The following is a 20240-nucleotide window of genomic DNA, read 5'->3' on the forward strand; positions in this document are numbered from 1 at the left end:
TTGAATAGTGGAGTTAATAGTGTTATGAAGGGTTATGGCAGTGTTTGTTAAAGAGTCAGTCTCACTGTCTTTTTTTTTACCTTAAAGAGACAGAAATCAACTGAGAAAAGAGAAACTGATTTGTGATTGTCGTGAGTCTCTGTGTCGTCATTCCTCTGCAATCAACGACTTGATCAGAAACCAGGAAAAAAAAAAAAAAAAAAAAAAAACAGGAAATAACGACACAAATGAGAAACGAAAGAAGTGTTGAGCTCAAATCTTCTCAAAGATGAAGACAAACATCCCTGCTCCGCGTATTCAGGTTTTAACCTGAGCCGGATCAACCGCTGAAGCATCCGGCATCCACAACCGACACCAAGCCCCACGGAGGAAACAACTTTCCAGATTCCAAAACCCACAAATCCCCGACTTATCTGAAGGTTTCTGATAACAAAACGCTAATATGAACAGAGGGAATAATGCTAAAAACAGTGTGTGTCAGTGTTTGAGGGCCCGGCTCTCTTCAGCTCAGCAGGGCCAGGACCAGAACAGAGGTTAAGATCTTTCTCCTCCTGCTCTGACTTCTGTAGTTTGTTGCTCCTCTCAGTTTCACATCTCTCTGTTTCCACCACCACCACCTCCTCCTCCTTCTTCACTTCTTTCTTTACCACCACTCCTCCCTCTCCGTTCTCCATCTCCGTCCTCTGGGGCTCCGCCTTAGGTCCTGGAGGAAGAAATTTCCCAAACCTCGTCCCGTTAAGATCCTCCTCGAATTTCACCTGGAAGGGTGGCAGCCCGAGCAGGAAGGCCCTGATCCTGCTGGGGGAGCTCAGGTCTGCGGGCTCCTCCTGGTTCTTCATCTCCACATCCTGCTCTCCTTCTCCTCCTCCTCCACTTCCTGCAGAGCTGGTCCGGTCACTCAGGTTGAAGTCCTCTGCCTGCTCCGGGCAGCCGGCTCTCGGTCTCTTGGATGGCGGTTGATCTGTGTTTCCGTTGATGGATGCCTGACTCGGCTCCGGCCCCTCTGTGCTTGGTCTCTTCGCCGTGAAGCGTTTGCTGAGGTTGAGAGGCAGCGCCTGCTCAGGGGGAGGGGTGATGGGCGAGCAGGGGGGCTTGGCGCTCAGGTCCTGGGACAGAGCTTCAGACAGTCGGCGCGTGAAGGTCTGGAACTGAGACGAGCCCAGACGAGTCCTCATCAGCTGGCACACCTGAACGCTGCAGTCCAGGTTCAAAGGCAGGACCCGGAGAGGGGGCAGAGGAGGCCGGTTCCGGGCTTCCCGACTGCCTCCTCGCTGGGCTGCCTCGTCCAGGTTACACCCCGAGCAGCGGTTGTGATGCTGGTGGGGGTGAGGCTGAAGCTGGTCCCCGCTGGGGTGAGGGGTATCTGGGCTTCCACTCTTGGGCTGGAGGGTGTAGATGGTCGGATGGTGCTGGGTCGGGTCTTGAGGCGTCAGGGCCGGGCTCTCCGGACCCCTCTGGAGGCTGATGCCGTTCCTGAAGACATCCAGAGGACACACACCTTTGATTGGGCTGAAGCCGCCCAGTGAGCCTCCAACGAAGTGTCGAGGCAGAGTGGAGATGAGCATGGGAGCGGGAGCCACAGACTCCCCCCTGTCCGGTTTCACCTCCTTTGGTTTGGGCGGGAAGGGGAGGAAGGGGGCAGACATGGGGGAGAGTTCGGGGGTGAGGGGCATGTTGATGGGGAGCACAGCCGGCTGGACGGGCTGCAGTGAGGGAGAAGAAAAGGGAGGTCATGAGTTGTGACATTTATTAATCTGTTATTTGTTGCTTTATTTCACAGCACAGACTGAAGCTTTACTACAGAGACTATGGCCATTTGCTGCATGTCCTCCTCTCTCAGCTACTCTACCTGGTAGGTCACTTCTTTTTTTGCTTTTGTTTTGTGAAGCTGTCATGGCGCTGTGTGTGTGTGTGTGTGTGTGTGTGCGCGCCCAGAGTAGAAAGCAAAGTTCAAATTGAGAATTGTTCTCATTTGGTTGCATTATGTGACATTTGTTTCTGCATATCTATTATTAGTTACAATTTTATTTATATTTAGCATCAAGAGGAGCTGAATTTTACATCTTTGATGCAAAGGAACGCAGCACAACATTAGACACTTTAGAATTAGAATATTTTCATTTTGCTTTAAAACAGTGAATAATTGTAATTAATAATGTTGATCTCCGTTTTGTCCATGAATTTGCAGCCCTACTTAAAGCCCACTAGTTTTTTTACTACAGAATCATTCATCTCCAGTGAAAACTCATGAACTACCACAAGCTGTATGATGCAGAGATAAAGGTCAGCAGCTAAATCTACTTGTGCTCAGATAAAAGTGTTGTTCTCATGATAAGATGTGCTGGATCTGAGCACTTCCTGTCAACACACCCAGTGTTGAATTCATGCAGCTTCTTTCTGGAAAACTGATCTGACCAGTTTCACGTTTTTGGACTTTGTACAAACAGGTAGTGTGAGGTGGAGTGAGTTTTATGTGCAAAGAAACTTGTTTTTCTCTGCTGGTCACTTCTTTGATTGATTGACTGTTTATCAGTGCAGCACATTCCTCTCCTCAGCCAGCAGGGGGCGCCTTAACTGCTCTGTCCTCTGCACCAAATGGCACTTCACTGATTATGAAGTAAAGACGAAGCACTTCCAGGTTTAAACACAATCTAGATCCACAGACTGGATGTATGTCTCTAAGGGAGGTCTGATCATCTGACTTATCAGATCCAGTGTGTATAATAACTACAGCCACAATTATCTCCTGTTTTTCTGTGAGTTTGCTGGTTTGTCTAATTTCAATTTCATCCAGAACAACACTTTTTTTTTTGCACAAAGAGCTGCATTATTAATCAAGCCAGTGTGAAGTCAAACATGTTTGTGCTAATCTGATCTGTCAACAGAAGAGAGCAAGACCCTATGAAAGCTTTTCAGAATCGGCTCAAAGGTGGATGCACTGATAACATGAACAATTATTGTCCAATATCTGAACTGTCCCCTGAAGCTGCAGTATGGTGGAGTTTGGGGTGTTACCCTGTAGGTGCTGCTGGCCGTTGGTCCACTTCTGGCTGGAAGCAGCGGAGACTCGGCTGCTGCTTTGGCTTTAGCGTGCTGCTGAGCCAGAAGCTTTGCCTGAGCGATCAGCGTAGCCTTGTTGCGTGTGCCCGGCGGCCGGCCTCTGCCTCTCTTCACCACCACGGTGCCGTTGGGGTTCACGATCTGCTCAGAGGGAGAAAGATCAGCATCAAGTTCTGGTGTCTTTAAGCCTGCACTGTGTCTTAATGTCTTTTAGAGGGTAGATGTGTTTATTTCTTTTGCTGCTGTTCTGTATTCATTTTATTCTGAACGTTACATATCTCATACATTTTAACATAAATCTCATTGAATTTACTAGCTGCAAAATGTGCTTTATCCATTGAATTCCCTCGTCTTGCTTGGGGCCATATTCACAAGTGATCTCATTATAATGCCACTAAAGTTCCTCGAGAAGAGAGAAGAGTTTTCTCCTCATATCTTTTCACACACAGCTGCCAAGAGCAACTTTTAAAGAGGATAATGTGTTCATAATGACACGTTTACTTTATGTTTATCTTTTAAAAACATAAGACTTTTTAATGCTACCATTTAATTTAAGGCCAATTTAGCAAATTTAAAAAAACAAGCACAATAGGCATAAATACATACTGTCAATGCAAGATGATCATTGGCTGTTTGATGGTTGTAGTGAAAAATATTAAGGACAAATATATATGTTTTCCACATTAATAAACTCAGCCAGAGTCTAAATTGAAGCTATATGAGGGCAGAACGTTGGTTTCTGTGTTAATAGTCATTTAGAGCCCTGAATTATTATTGTGGTTCTCTGTTCCGTCTCTTTTAGCCCTTTTTTTTAGCCTTCAGACCGTCTCTGAATGATTCTAGTCAACTTCCTGGTGTTGATTGGACTGATGATTGTCTCGCTCATTGTAGCTCGTCTTTTGTCCAAATACTGGTGAAGTTGGACACTTATTAAGCCGGTTATGTTACCCTCTTCATCATTAAAAACTTTACTGACATGCCTCTTATTTTTAAGAGGTACTAGGATGGCTGCAGATTTTATCATGGAAAGACTTATTTTCATGTAACTGTTTGACAATGTGTTCAGACACTCAGTTTCTCTGTTACTTACAGTGCGAGACGGCGGAGCAGCAGGTGTGATCTTCTTCACCTTAGCTTTGGGTCCTGGTTTTCTGCCTCTCGGAAGCGGTTTCCTTCCTCTGATCCCTCTGGGTTTTGGAGGCGTGGGGGATTCTGGGATTTTGAATTCTGCTCCTCCTGCTCTAAGGTGCTCTTCATAGGGAAGCATCAGCCTGAGACACAAACACGCAGTTACAGGACGTTTACTACATATATTTTTACACTGATCCATATTTTCAGGATTTTTTTAGGGGTAGTCTGACCTTTCGTAGTGTCTCCTGGTGCAGGTAGCAGCACTGGTGCTGCCAGGACATCCTCCCAGCTCATTATAAACCACTTTCCAGAGACGGTCCATTGTCACCTGTGACACACACAGACACACACACACAGACGTCAAGATGATCAAGTTTAAAATTCTGCAGAAAAACGTGCAGAGTATGACTGTCACTTTGTTTGATTTGCATGTTAAATGTTTAATTTTCCTCATGTTCAAATGGTAGTTTGTATTTCAAATTCTCAGTGTTTAAGTGCACCAGGCCGTGGCTTGTACTCCAGCAGGGAGGAGTACTGTTTGTGCCATTCGAGACGTTCACACATACTCAGAATCAGAAGCTGAGAAAGCTGCTTCTCATAGTGAATAGAACCAGGAGTTGCAGCCGGAAGACAGACTTAAAAAGGTGCAGACTAAAAGAGAAAATTCAAGAAATGCAATAAAAATATATGCAAATATGCCCTAATGCAATGCCAGCAGCACTCTGTGGTGTTAGTTTTGCTTCCCACAGAACCTGAAGCACAGAGTTGTTTACTACTTGGGCTCACTTCCAGCACTGATACAGGACTACGGTGTCACCCACTTTACCCGCTCAGCCTTAACTTGTGGTGCCTTTTGTTGACTGTTTTAATACCACAGTGACACCTAAGTTAAAGACGCAGTGTGAGGTTTTAGGTGATTACACACTGAATATAATATTCATGATCATGTTTTCAGCAGTTTTCTGCCAAAAAATCCTGAGACTTACAATAGATGTGTTTATCCCTTTATCTCTACATAGAGCACGTCTGCTGTGTTGCACTGCCGTGTTTCTATAGTAGCCTAAAACAGACAAACAAGGACTTTTTTTTCACAGCTTGAATTTGGTGGCAGGGATGAAACCGGTTGGAAGACAAAAGAAGAGGAGGAGGAGGACAAATACCATTTTGTGTTTAGAATAGTTTAAGAGCCCACATTCATTCTTATTACTTAGCACAAAAAAGGTTCTCCTACACGCCTGGAAAATGAGGAATGACAGGAGGTATTAGGTTGGTTACAATCTCAACGCTCACCACTAGATGCCACTGAATCCCACACACTGCACCTTTTAAAGGGCACAAACGAAGCTATTCTGTAGTCATGAAACAAACTACGGAAATTAACAACTTCCTCATGTGCACTCATAGTGGGTCTACTGCTCAGAAAACAACTCCAGTCGGAGCAAAGAATCTAAAAAACATGCTCAATGCAATATGCTAACAAAGATACAGACTTATGAGAGGCCACATACTGGTTACTACTGTGTGTGTGTGAGAATGCAGCTTTACAGTAACGTTGGCTTGTCACATAAGTGAAGCCTGGGAAACGACATGAAGAAATAAAACAGTCAGGATTTCAAATGACACTCTAGTTCAATCATTCTGTTTTTAGTAGTAGTATAAAATTCAGTAAACTACATGTGTGAAGTCACATTCATTGCAAAGATGTTCCTTGTTTAATTAAAAAAATAAATACTATCAATACGTGCAACAATAAAAACAGAAGTGTCACTCAGCTCTTCATATAAGCGAATGTGACTGCAGCTTGAACGGCTTTCAGGATTAAGATATGTTCAAATTAATTAGAATTAAACGTCTTAATTCATTTGAACTTGATTTTTCCTGTGCTGAGTGGAGTGTGTGTGTGTGTGTGTGTGTGTGTGTGTGTGTAGTAGTTGAAACAATTACACTATATAGTGTGCCATTACGGGTGTAAAGCATGTTGTATAATACAGCATTGTTCAGTACAAGGCTCAGTTCAGTACAACGGGTGAAATGAACGACTGAAGAGGCCTTTTGTTGGGAACAGTGCAGCACTGAGCTGAAACTGTACCGCCTGTTTCTATCCTGCCTGTTTTTCATTTATTGTAAAGCTGCTTTTGTTGTGTGTTTATTTACTGTAAACTGAACAGACTGAACGCCACCGTTTTATTCTGAAATCTAAACCATCTAAATACAGTTGATTGTTAGTTGATTAAAGCTTCACATCATCAGTTGGTACAGATTTTTTTGTACTTTAAAATATTTTAAGTCATAAATTTTAGTGGTGGTCATCTTTGTTGATAGTAACAGTGGAGTAAATCTAAGGCCACAGCCAGTAGTGAGTTAGCTTAGCGTAAAGACTGCAAAGCAACTGTAGCAGCTGTGGCCAGACGTGGGAGGCCACTGAAGGCCACACTTAGTTTTAGAGCTGAAAGCTCCCAGAACAAGGGAAACATGCTACAACAGTGTAGATATAGAGCCTACAAATCCCACAGTAGATATCCTCTAAGAGGGGGAGGTTATACTTTTTGCAAGAGCAGAAATGTCTGATGTGGATTCAACAGTGTGGAAGCTGAATACATCCAGAGTCAACACACAGGTTTGTTTGCTGTGAGGTAAGATGTTACCTTGTACATAACTAGCTCACTTAAAATGAAAACCTAAAGGACTAATCACCACTGTGTGCTAACGGTAGCAAACAGCATACAGCGAACATAACTTATAATTAATATTCAACAGTTTGAATATTAATTATAAGTTGTTTAAATGTTAAGTTAGGTAGTTGGTTGTAATTTGAGACTGTATGTTTGTCCATCATGTGAATTGAAAAGACTCTGCTTTGGGACTGCTGAGCTTTTGCCTTGATTACTCCACCCACAAATTCTATTGTGAAAGTAGCTCCCAAATGCATACTGCAGTCCTCTCTGTATTCCTTGTCATATCGACACTAACGAATGAGGGCAGGACTTTGTGACGGGCGAGTTAATTATTAATTATCACATGTGTTAACATTTAGAAACCAAAAAGTGTTGTTTCACAAAGGCAGGCCAGCTGTTCTGTTTGAGGCCCCTTGTTTGGAGTCTTCATGCTAAGCTACCCACAGACAGACATAACAGTGGTTTCAACGTTCTCCCCTCACAGCAAAAACATTTAAAAAAATATCAAACTATTCCATGAAATAAAGGCTTATTGAGCTATAAGACATTAAGTAACTTGAAGTGACTCACCTTTTTGTAGCCTCCAAGCCGCTTTACCACTGAGTACATGAGGAAGAGGTCAACTGAGGGAAGAAAGAATGAAAAATAATAAAGACCTGCGGCCTGGCAAGTGGAAGCAGACTAGACATGCAAATATGAAATAAAAGGAGATAAAAGTGCAAATTCAGTTTTAATTCAGAAATAAAACACTCACTGGACAGTTTTGACAAAACAAATGTTGTGATAAAATCAGCAAAGTACTTAAAATGTGCATGATGATTCAATTCTCCTGCTTACAAAAACCCAGATGAAACAAACCGTCCTGTGTTTTTATATTCTCAGTTCTACAAAGTGGGTTCGACTGCTGTTTCAATTCCGATGAATCAGATTAGATAAAATGTTAATGATCCTTGGGGGCAAACAGAGAGCAGAACCTCAGCTCGAAGCATGATTTCGGCTGCCACATATGAACTAATCTTCAAACACTCAAAGGCTGTAAAGCCATTGAAGATCCTATAGATTCTATAAATGTCAAATATATAAAGTTAAATTAATCCTTCATTAGACGTAATACTTTAGAGAAGTGTTATATTTGGTTTTCTAAGTTGTGGCATTATGCATAATGTAGTTAACAATAATTATAATGAAGCCAGAAAAAAACAAGTTGTATTTATACAAATTTTACGTTCAACTTAAGAGCAGATGAAGAACATGAATGTAATGTCTGAACGGTTTTCTATCACACGACAGAGGTTTAAATTACTACAGTATATCATCATCTATGAATGGATAGTGGGAATGAATTGTGGACGATATTAAGATGGTGGCACCCCAAATGAATGATCATGTCTCTCAGTAACTGCTGGATTGTTTCAGTGATCAACAAGCGGCCTGAACAGTCAGTAGTTGCAGGTTCAAGTGATTTTCTGCATTAAGTAAAGCATGAAAGAGCCTCGAACAGCAGAGATGAAACCAAGCCTGAACACAGACACAAGTATGATCATGAAACCAGTCCAACAGGAGTTTTGAGCTGCAGTCAGACATTTCCTGACAGAGGACGGCTTTAAGCAGCTGTTATTTCAAACAGATCAAAAAGATCTTTTTTTTTTTTTAAACTATATTCTTATTAACACTCAATATACCACAGAACAACAAATGATCTGTTTAAGGTTGTCATTCTGAAAGTGACTGTTGTTGCTGCCTCTTTGAAAACATTTTAATCACATTAGTGCAATTCAGGTTAAATAAAAAGGTAAACGGAAATGTTTTCTGACGCGGACAGTTCTACAAGATTTAGCCAAGAGGAGAGCGCATGAAGAAGTAACTGAACCTGTGACCTTCTTCTATTTCTCAAATGTCAAGAGACCCCTGTGTGATTCGCCTTTGAAAGAAAGAGAGAGAGAGAACAGACAGAAGAAAAGAACAGAAAGCCTCACTCTTCTTGAAGCCGAGGTTGGGGACTTTGTGGATGGGCGAGCCGTGACGGTCCATGTAGGAGAAGAGCTGATCCAGGAACAGCTGCTCTTCCGGGTGAGGGAGCCAGCTGCCCTCACAGCCGACCTCCACACTGCCCATCACGTTCTCCTGAGAGGGAGACATCCAGCATTAACACACAACACTCACTATGTGTTTATATGATTTCCGTTAGTCTGTTCTGTACACACATCTATTTTTAAAATTAAAATTAAAATTAAGACTTTCTAAACTAAGTTGTGAGTTAGAATAGGTGCCTTGACATAAGATGGTCTTTTTTTGTGAATCTGTCTAACATGCTCTGAACTAATCTTAGTTAGGACTGCTCTAACATTTCTGACCAGTCTGTTGATTCTCTGACTTCTCATCTGTGCCCACCATCAGGGGCTGGTTTCAAAGAAAATTCAAAGACCTTCTTATTCTCTGAGGATGATGAATGTCTGAATTAATTTTCATGGCAATACTTGAGATATTTGAGTCTGGACCAAGACAGAGCCAAAAGAACCCTGTGTATAATGTACTTATATTTGTACAGACTTATATCTGCACTGTAACTACACTGATACTAAGGAAATCTCCTTACTAGGAACTACAAGGACCTTTCATTTCGTGTTGTTGTTCCCACCATCTCATGTCTTAGATCTTGATCTGGCCAGCATGTGAAGCGGGTAAGAGAAAGATTAAACTTATTTTTAATACTTTTTTCTTTACAGGATGCATAGTGATGGAGTTATGAATGTATTTGTGGCTGTGTAAGATTAAATAACAGCTTCACCATCATCCTATTACAAAGCAATTTGTGTTATGGTCTCGTGCTGTAAAACGTTTGGTTTGACTTTGTGGGAAATCAGACCCAGATACAGACATCTAAAATAAAATAGAAAGAGCCAGTATAGCCGATCTCCTCACTGGTCTCGTTTGCTTATGTAGGTCATAGAGAGAGACATAACCAGTTAAAAACTCCTTGCAGCTGCTTTAACCAATTTCATTTTCTGCTTCACTGTGTTGTTAAATGTTGTTCTTGTGCATTTCTTTGCCTCCCACTGGAAGGTGCTGTACAAATAAACTTGCCTCCCCTTTTTTGGTATTCAGTGTGTTTTTTGCAACACTTTTGAGACTTTAACTGACTCACCAACTCACTAGCGCGGACATGTGATTAACAGTTGTTAATCTGTTGTTGTTAAATACATGGAGCATTTGCTTGGCCCTCAGAAACCTCCTGTTCTGGCTGCTCTAAATGAAACGTCTAAGCATGAGTCTGCTGTTGAACCGGTGCAGAGTGGAGCGGACTACATCAGGTTGGTGTTCAGCTGAGATTATTGGTTTAAATAAGGTTAGAGAGGGACGGATCCTGCTGGGCCTCCAGGAAGAGATTCTGCCCTTTCAAATGAGAGGCTTCACAAATAAAAAAATAAAAAAAAACCTGGCAGCGAGAGCATTTGACCTCACCACTAAAAACCAGTTCAAGAACTTAAATAAACACAGAAGGCAATTTGTCATATTTACATAAACACATAAGCTCTTTGTATGAAATCCTGTAAAAACAACCAGTGATTAACCTTGAACCACATAGACATGAATATAACTAAAGAACAAACCTTCATCCTCTCGATCCAGGACTCTGATTGGCTGGAGGTCGGAGAGTCTTTGCCGTCTCGGCCTCTCCTCTTGCGAGGTCGCCCTCGAAGACTGAGAGACGGACATCCTGCAGAAAAAAGAAAAACACAAACGATCTTAAATATTGAAAAAAATAAAATAAAATCAAGAAAAACAAAGTGCCAGAAATAAATTTTGTTTTTTTGGCATTTGCAACTTTAAAGCTTGACATTTATGAATGCCTGAAACTGTCCTTTCAGCAGCTTCAGGTTAAATATTAATACATTTTACAATCACTTCCTGCAGGTGTCCTGATGACTCTCACTCTGAATATTACAAAAAAAATGAATTACCTTTTGTTTATCAGAAGCTGGTCAATACAGCATTGCTTAAATAATCAGCACGTGGAAGAAGGACTTATGAATCAACCAAGATAGGAAAAGTGTTCTAATGTATTCTCCTCGTCAAGTCAAATCTTTACCAGTCAGTCAACTGAGAAAAATGTAAGGCGGAGGTGGGAACTTAATTTCATAAATAGGGCAATGTCATGTGAGTGCATGTTTCTGAAAAATGACTGAGAAAGAGCTTTGCACAATCTTGTACATTGAAATTTGGAACCTGCATTGTTTTGCTGGGATTCTCACCAGAGGGCTTTGATCCTAACACATCGTCTAGCTAGCACCAGCGTTTCCATCCCTGTGAGGGGTTTTGTTCCAGTGGATTAAAGACAAACCCCCTACAGCGACACTGTGCTACATAGAAAGCCGCTCTGCTAAGAGGGAAACGACACATATTTCTTTCTGGAAACCGGCTTTGGCTCATTTAACATGAGAAATTTCAGACTTGACAAAAAGTATCATCTCAACAAAATTGAACTTAATTGAATCAAAATGCACTTTTATGAATTTATCTTTTTTCATATGCTCTTTCTTTGAAAGCTAATGGCCTAATAATGTCTTGTATGTCTACGGTCTTGTAATGTATGTTGTTAATGTTATTGCATAGCTGTGATGTGTTTCTGTTTTTCATGTTTCCTTGTGTTCATTTGGAAAACCATTAACATTTATTTTTAAAAAAAAGGATGTCTAATTACTTTTCAGACTTGTCAAACAAATTTAGCTCAGTTTAAACTTAAATATCTCCGTATTGTTTCATTTGCAAATTACCAACTCAGTACTCACTGAAGTCATTACCTTTTGGATTCTGTTTTTTAATTATAAGTTGTGCTAAAACATAATAACATAACAGTCACATGGGACTTTTTTTGCTTTGAGGACTTTCACTTTTATCACTTTATACAATGCTTACTTTTAATAGGTATTACTAAGTAACTGTTATTGTGTGTATTTGGTGTTTTAAATGGTTAGTTTGGATCCAAACTAACGTGTTAGGAGTTCGCTGTGCTGCTGCTGCTGTCTCAGTCACTGAACTGTGTTTGAAAAGCTATTCCAAACTGATGCTGACTGCTGTCGACTGTAGGTAGTACACTCAAAAAATCCAAAGTATCCCTTTAGGTAGAGAATGGGAATACTTCCTCCATCTCTGCCCCTCTTTGGATCTGAAAAACGCTGATGTAGTTTAGTGGTTCCTGGTTTCACTGAAACACTCACTGAACTGCCAGGAGAAGCAGGCGTTGTTCTCCAGTGTCGGGTGGTTGAATGTGTCCCTGCAGTACATCAGCCGGGTGTTGGGCAGCGCCTTGATGCCTCCCAGGGCCAGCAGGTGGGGGTCCTGCAGCCCCGCCCCCCTCGCTCCATCCTGGATGCGTCTCTGCAGGGATCGAAAGCGGCAGTACTGTGGGTAGCTGAGCACTTTGATGCCCTGCCGCTCCGCCAGGTCATCTGAGAGGGAAAGACATGAGACACATGAACCTTCTGTGGTAAATAAGTTCATCATCTGTCTAACTACTCATCCGGTGATCTGTACCGGAGTCCACAGTAGAGTAGTCATATGGCCTGACCCCTGATGCAAAGCTATCTATATTGTTGTGTTTAACAAGCTTACTGTGCTGTAGCAGCAGCTTGATGTTCCTATGGTATAAACTGTACTATTCAGCTGAACCTTTAATCAAACTATGTAATAAATAGTAATAATAATAATCAATATTATTGGAATAGCACCTCATACAGACATTTGATGGTATGCAAACAAACACAGCAAAAGTTTAGTTTGGATCACAAAAACTTTGTAGTGTTTAATAAAGTTGTAATAAAGAAGTCCATCTTAAATTCCAGTGGAGGTCGTTCATCCCTACTGCTGTCAGACTGTTTAACAGTGTTACATAACTCACAGCCACTACCTGCACTTTATCACTACTCGTTTGGTTTTGTAACAGTAACTAGATTAAAAACCAAATGAATCCTCTCTGAGTACGTCGTGCTCTGGACAAAGACATTTAGTATCAGCACACATTTTAATGGCCACCTCAGACAACCTATTCTTCCTTTCCATAATGTTGTCGGACACTTAGAATAACAAACTGGGCCTGTCAGTGCCAAAAATAAGAACTTTCAGTGGACTTACTTTGCAGCCTGTTTCATCAGCTGCCGGCTGAGGTGATCGACTGACCACTTATTTAGATACCAAAACACTTAAAAATAGGGCCAGCATGTATCATTGGAAATTGAGGCGGGGCTGCGACAGCCAAGTATTTTCACGAATGACGGATCTGACTGTTATTTTTTTAATTAACTAAATAGAAAATGGTTAAAAAAAAAAAATGTCCATCACATTTTGCTTAGGGCTTAATGTGCTTTGTGCGACCAATAGTCTAAAACACATTACAATTGTTAGGATATGAGAAAGCAACAAATCCTCAGATTTGAGATGCAGGAACTAGAGGATATTTGGATTTTAGTTTGAAAAATCTCTTCAACAATGAATCGACTGTTTAACTAGTAGATCAAAAGAAAATTAAGTGGCAAATATTCAATCAACTAATCGCTGCAGCTCTAAACTCTAAAGAAGTGGTTGGGGAAAACAAAACATTTTGAAGAGGTCACCTTGGGATCCGGGAAATCATAATGCTAATCAGAATACTATTTTCCGACATTTATAGTGAAGACTATGAATTGGCAGATTATTCGGTCATTAAAATAATCATTCCAGCCATAAATAAGGCAAACAATGAAGTTATTCTCTAACACAAATACTTTTTTCATTCACTAATCAGTTTCATTCTTTGCAGGAAGTGTCAAGTTTCATTGACAGAACAGGAAATCCAAAGATGTTTCACATTAAAATCCCTTTAGAGGCTCAACTCCCATTTCTAATAGGCTTTTATTGTGAAACATCTGCAGGACTTTCACTGTATTTCTGTGCTTCGTTTTCCACCTTTGGAGACTGTAAAAGCAGCGTATTAGGCAACTGTACACATCATGTGTGAAATCACTTGAGTGTGTTTACAAAGTGTGTTTCAGTGTTTCTTACTCTCAGTTTTATCTTTGAGCGGCTCGCTGTTCTTATTGGGAGCGTTGCTGCCGTTCGTGTCGCTGCTCTGTGGAGGTTTGTGGAGGCCGTTGGTCCCACAGGGCATCTGCTTCAGGCTGCTGCTCCAACCAACCGGCTGCACACAAGACCATTGCGCCAGATCCTCCACCCGCACCACCATCTTCCTGGACACCGCCAGAACCTCATCCTGAAGATACACAAAGAGGTTTGTTCCATAATTAGACTTACAAAGCTGCAGGTCTGTCTGATGTCACTGGAGCAAAAAAAACAAAGCCAAACACGATATGTTCTAAATAATGTATGTTTTATGTTTCAGGCAGATCACCAAGGTCCTCCTCTGCTTTTTACATTTTTTTTTTTCTTATGAGTCCCATAAAAGTACGGACGAGAGCGGCCTCTGTTTTTATGCCCCTAAACTGTGCAACTCACTGCTTCTGGACATTAAAACAGGAAGCTCTCTGTATTTTTAAAAAGGAAAATAAAGACCCAACCTTTGTGATCTGGCTTTTAATTCTAGTTTGGAATAACGTTATAGCCGTAGCTTTAAAGTTCTACTCATTGGATTTTAAATCATTTCTTATCCTTGGCTTTTACGATCTACTGTTTTATTGTTGCTACTTTTGCCATTTTGTTTTACAGTTTTTATTTTATCCACGTGTGTATGAAAGGTTCTGTGTAAATAAAGTTGAGTTCAAGGTAGATAAAGACCGAAAATGTTCAGTAGATTTAGTAAAATGTATTTAATTAAATGTATCATGGGTTAAATTCTGAAGATATAATAAATGCATTAATGATTAACGCCTTTGCCAACTAAAACAGGTCGGGTCGTCTCATGAATAATATGTTAATATGCTTTTAGCCAACATCTCCACAGTTATAGCACTTTATGTGTAAAACAATATCATCTTTAAATATTTACTTAGGTTCCCCTTTACTCAGTCAGGTGTGGTGCCACAACAATGATCATACTGAAACTACGATTTATACCCACACAACACTTCCTGCATGTGTTTCCTAAATAACAGGCAGGCCGTCACACTACCCATCCTACATTTACACCAGAGGAAGTGAGTCTCCCTCAGTTTTATACATTCAAGGTTGACTTTGGTGTTAAACTCTTTCAACATTGTTGCTTTACTGTCCGGCATTCATAATACGGACGAGAGGAGAAAGGAGTGGATAAAATGTTGACACACTCACATAACATGAGTCACCTCCAGTTATCACCATGTGCTCAGAGCAGAGTGCCTAACGAGCTGCAGCGAATAGAGCAGCAAGATATCGACTTTTTATGCCCCGTGTTTTTCCTCTCAGATCACAAATAGACTGCTCTCACAGGAGGACCTTTGTACATGTGTTCAGTTTGAAATGAATGCTTGATTTTGCCACCGACAGGCTCAGTGTCACATTTCAGAGAGGATCCCTACACCAATAGTCCCGTAAGATCTTTTTTGATTAACAGAAACAGCCGTCAGTTCAAAGCCACCAGACTCCATTGACAAAAACATTAAGTTTACCTTGCAGAACACAGGAGATGCTGGTCTACCGCTGCCTCAGGCGATTAGTTAGTTTGGTATTTTACAGAGTTATTACAGAATCAAAGTCACACAATAACGCAAACAAACTCTTTAATACACCAATGTCACAAAACATCCTGTGTACTGCAAGTTAAAATGTTTTTGCCCCAAACGATTACGTTGCAGCCATTGTACCCCATTTCACGGCTGCCAGCTGAGGCAATCTGCTGGACCAATTCCAAAATTCAGTCTCTTTGACAGCAAAGTATGTCAGTGCACTTTGTTATAAATTGCCATTTTTGTATAGTGTGGGGGCCCACGGCAGCCCATGCTGTGAATGGCTGTAAGCACTGATAGAAACCGGTTTTCTGCATCACACTTCAAGGTAAAGTTGGCATGTGACATGTTAGAGATGCTTGTCACAAACCAGAATAAGAGCACATGGCCCAACTAAAGAATAGCACAACTAATGAAGCCCCCCCCCAACTTATAACTCTTATAATTTCTTCACAATAAAAGCATCCTGCTGGGTAACTGGCGAAAAACTTTTAATGTGAAGCAGCAACAGCAGGAAAAGTTCAGTTCGCATCAGCAGTAATTTAACACAGCTTTAACAACATGGCTGAAAACATTCCATAAACAGTAAAACACAGCTGATGTGTGAAAGTACAGACAAGGAGGACAAGGACAGAACAAAGGAGAAGCAGAGATTCAAGCAGAAGCCTCAAAAGTCCTGAAAGCTGAGGACGCAGCAGATGTGAGGTAAAGTTTATCTTCGTAAAAGATTTGGATATTTGTCAGCACGTCTTATCAGGAACACAATGACGTCAACACAACACAAGGGGGGGTGTGACTATATGTTAAAGGGATAACTTTGGGTATCAATACACAACAGAAACAAATTGTTATTGCAACTTAAAAAAGCATGAGGGAGGAGAACGGGCCAGAAAACAACAATGGAGTGAGAAAAAAACTGAAGCTTAGTGGTTCAGCAGTTTGGTATTTAAACAGAAGAAAAGACGATCCAGAGATGTGAAGTGTTTAGACGTCGGGCAGGAGCATTTTAAGGTTTGATGAAACTTTTGAATACTTCTCCCAGGTTTTAAAGTGATATTTTAATGCTGTAAACTTGTCCATGGAAGCCCCTTGTTAACTCTTAGCTCTTCAGCCCAGTGAGCTGAACATGTGACAACTGTGTGACACAAGAAAATGTCCTGATTGGTTTGAAGAAGGAAAAAAGACCCTGCAGTGTCTGCTCATATAAGGTTTTATTAGGAAAAGTAAACAGCTTCAGTTTGTTATCTGTGTGGCTGAAAACTGACAGAAAATGAGTTTGAACTAAAGGTGAGGAATAACTCTAAAATCTTTCCCACTATTAAAAAAGTGCTTCAGTGTTTAGATTTTTTAAAATATCTAAAAATCTAAACATTAAAGTTCTGTTTAAAAGGTGAAATGGTGACTTTAGCCTTTGGTTGTTTATCAAACCTTCCTAACTGAGCATTTGCCTTCCGGGATGATTACATAACCTTTCACAAATCAACTGTTTACTGTTCTTTTAGGATAAACAGCCACCCAATGAGTTTGCATCTTGCCTTTCAAATAAATATCATTTATTCTCATTATTTATTTTATACTATATCATTTCAGTATGTCTAATCTTTATAACTTTACAACTTTATAACTTATAACAGTTTGTGGACCGCTTGAGTTTGACATTATAAAAATCCCCAACGTGGTTTAACGGCTGTTGTAATCTTGATTTTGGAGCCAGAAGTGATGCGTGACTTAATCATAAGGTTGTTCCACCCTAAAGCATACCCTGCTTTATCATCTATTTTACTCCAAATGTGACCATAATTTACTAAAACAACATCATGCTGTGTTGAAGAAGGCTTGAAAGTACTGAGATCATAAATTCAAGGTATTCCTGTTTGAAATTTGCAAAGTATGCGGGAGGTGGAAATGTAAACAAGAAGCCACGGCAGCTGATTTATTCCCGCAGACTTCCCACTGTGAAAATGTAACATGTGGGTGAAAAGCATGTGTCGCAACACAACATCAGACGATAAAAACACACTAAGTGTCAGTAGCAAAGACACTGTGGCTAATTAAAAAAGCTGCATTAAAGCTGCAGATACTGAACAGCTGTTTTCCGTATTCATTTTCCTGACTTTAATGGCAGCTCCAGCGCAGGGCGATATGAGTGAAGCAGCCATTTACAAACTTATTAGGCCGGTCTGTAATGTAATTGTATCCGTGTCTTGTGAGTTTGAACGTGATACCAGTGATTTTTCATGACTCATTCAATCTCTGCTCTGCTTGTTGAGCTGACAGGGTTTATTTAATATTTCCTCCTTCCTCTCAAGGGCTGAAGATGAGCTGATGCTCACAGACCGAGTCCACTTCCTGATGATCTCAAATATGCATTTGGGGAAACTTATTGTGCTGTAAATGTGTTCTACTACAATTTCTGGTCTAATCTACACGCATTTTAGTTTAGTTTATTTTATTCATTTCATCTAATGCACCTCTAACACATTAGTATGGTAAATAACTTTACCGTGCAGTGCAGAGAACCAGTTTCATGAATGGTTGGCTTGACCCCCCAACTATAAAAAAAAAAAAACCCATTTACAACAAAGTGCACTTTGTTTTGTTTTTATCTTTTTTGTTTGTCTTTCGTGATATTAGTATTTTCTGGAGAATATTAATGGAGAACTATTAGAATATTTTTAGACCTGGTCATATTTTTTGTTGTTTTGGTGTCTGATTGTCTAATAAACACAAAGTTTTAGAATCAACCCAGTAGATCACTTCTGTGAAACGGGGCTATGGTGGCTGCAATGCATTGCTTCAGGGCAAAAACAATAATTTTACCTTGCAGAGCATGAGTCTTTCAGTGACCGGTGTTTTAAAAAGGTTAGTTTGGATCCAAAATAACTCTTTAAAAACACCCAAAAGTCACAGAATAACACAAACTAATCAATCGAGGCAGCAGTAGACCAGCAACTCCCGTGTTCTGTCAGGTAAAATGACTGTTTTTAACACTGAAGTCTGGTGGCTTTGAAAAGAGCGACATAACAACTGTTCTGGTTAAACAAAGAGGATCTTACAGGTCACTCTTACTTAGAATAACAATCTGTGTCTGTTGGAGGAAATACTTTGGGGCACAGTTGTCCTAAAGGATAACACTACAGCCACAGCAGCCTGTTCGCAGCTGTTGGCTGAGGCCTACTAGTCATTTAGATAAAAAGACAGCAAAAATAGGGTCCAGGTTTAAAAATACCAGAGTTGTGCTTTAAATGATTTTATTCTGCTTTTTATGGCTTACTGTTTTGGTTTCACTCCAAGGACTTTCTTTGCCTGTAAAGCACTTTAAGTTGCCTTTGTTTGAAATGTAATGTATAAATAAAGCTGCCTTGCCTTGACTTCAATTAATATTCAAAGCCGAGCAGAAGAAAGCGCTCTCTTAAGCATTGCGTACACTTTCCAGACATGTGCAACACACATCACAACAGCTCTGCATCAGAACGTATTTACTGGCAGCTCATGACGTCTCTGAACGTCCCACTAATTGTAAAAAATTGCAATAATGTAAAGTTTTGTGCTGCTGACTGTAATTTGCAGATTCAGTACATACAGTGTCTTTTAAAATAGTATTTCTTTAAGTTTGCTTGAACACAATTAACGCATGTGTAATGTGAAAAACTGTTCACCCAGTTTAACGCTGCTGCCTTCTCCTCCCATTCCTGTTTGTCAGCTCAGATGTTTAGTCCTCGGGGCAGAGATCACAGAGCCCAACCCTCCCAAAAAAACCCTCCTCTTCCTCACATTCCTGTTCCTGCAGCAGCCAGGTGTGAGCTCATTAGCACTGCAGAGGGCCCAGCAGTTTTTACACCACGTGGCTCCGCTAGAGTCACAAATAAACAATTTTAAGACTCAAATACTCAGCCTCTTACACTATTGAGTTTGCTGACAAAAGTGGTGTGTTCTTGGCTTGAAATTCCCTTGGAGAGTCTTCTTCCACTGTTACACTACTAGAAGTGTGGAATATAGGTCTCACAATTCAAAGTCCATTATTAATTATTTGGTTGAAATTATTCCTCTTTTTTGTCCCATTTTTAAATTATGTGTAATAAAAACTGGACTTTTCATATTTGACTGATAATCTGTAATAAAGAAACTTGTTTGGTCAACATTAACCGGGAATCCACTCGATTTTTTTAAGTTATTTGAAACCAAAAAAATGTAAAATCAGTGTTATCCATTAAATTGACCGTTGGTTAATGCATGGATGTATAAGTATGTTAAAACCGATCATGCATACATATCTTTCAGATAACACTCAAGACAACTTTCTACAAAGAAACTCTTCGTATAAAAGAAACTGGGTGGTGATTCCTGTAAAAACAACTTTCAGAAGTTCATTTTTCCACCAGGAAAATTTAAACCCTATATAGAGTCTTCAACAGTGGAATATTGGAGTTCAAAATGTGGAAAATTTGGTTTTAGACAAGTCATAGGATTTACATTTGGGTAATACATTAGTCTCATTCCCCAAAGGGGGATTTTCATGTGAGGGCTGAGCTGCAGCCTGGATGTGAGCTGGTGTTAATCAAAAACATTCGGCAGCAGCAGGCGCATCAACATTTGATGCTTCTTTTCTTGCTCTATTCTTGTATTTAAAGTAATTTGACTGATGTTTAATGTCTTCTAATTAAGCAGGTCATTACATAATAGCAGCCCACAGAGAGCTGAGAGCAGATGTAAAATTATGTTTCTGTTTGTTCTTGAGTGT

General features: G+C 40.4%; 1 protein-coding gene across 1 annotated transcript in view; it reads right to left on the reverse strand.

Annotated features, from left to right (window-relative positions):
* Positions 1-211: 211 nt before the first annotated feature.
* LOC139213070 (AT-rich interactive domain-containing protein 5B) overlaps positions 212-20240 on the reverse strand; it is a 38831-nt gene continuing 18802 nt past the window's right edge. The window contains exons 4-12 of the mRNA XM_070843684.1: positions 13905-14112; positions 12086-12316; positions 10478-10584; positions 8843-8990; positions 7437-7489; positions 4422-4519; positions 4151-4331; positions 3016-3201; positions 212-1703 (exon numbers count right to left, since the gene is read on the reverse strand). Coding sequence (XP_070699785.1) covers positions 462-1703; positions 3016-3201; positions 4151-4331; positions 4422-4519; positions 7437-7489; positions 8843-8990; positions 10478-10584; positions 12086-12316; positions 13905-14112 — 2454 coding nt within the window. The 3' untranslated portion in view covers positions 212-461. The remainder of the gene's footprint in view (positions 1704-3015; positions 3202-4150; positions 4332-4421; positions 4520-7436; positions 7490-8842; positions 8991-10477; positions 10585-12085; positions 12317-13904; positions 14113-20240) is intronic.

The sequence above is a fragment of the Pempheris klunzingeri genome, chromosome 14 (genome assembly GCF_042242105.1).
Source record: "Pempheris klunzingeri isolate RE-2024b chromosome 14, fPemKlu1.hap1, whole genome shotgun sequence".
Classification (NCBI taxonomy): Eukaryota; Metazoa; Chordata; class Actinopteri; order Acropomatiformes; family Pempheridae; genus Pempheris; species Pempheris klunzingeri.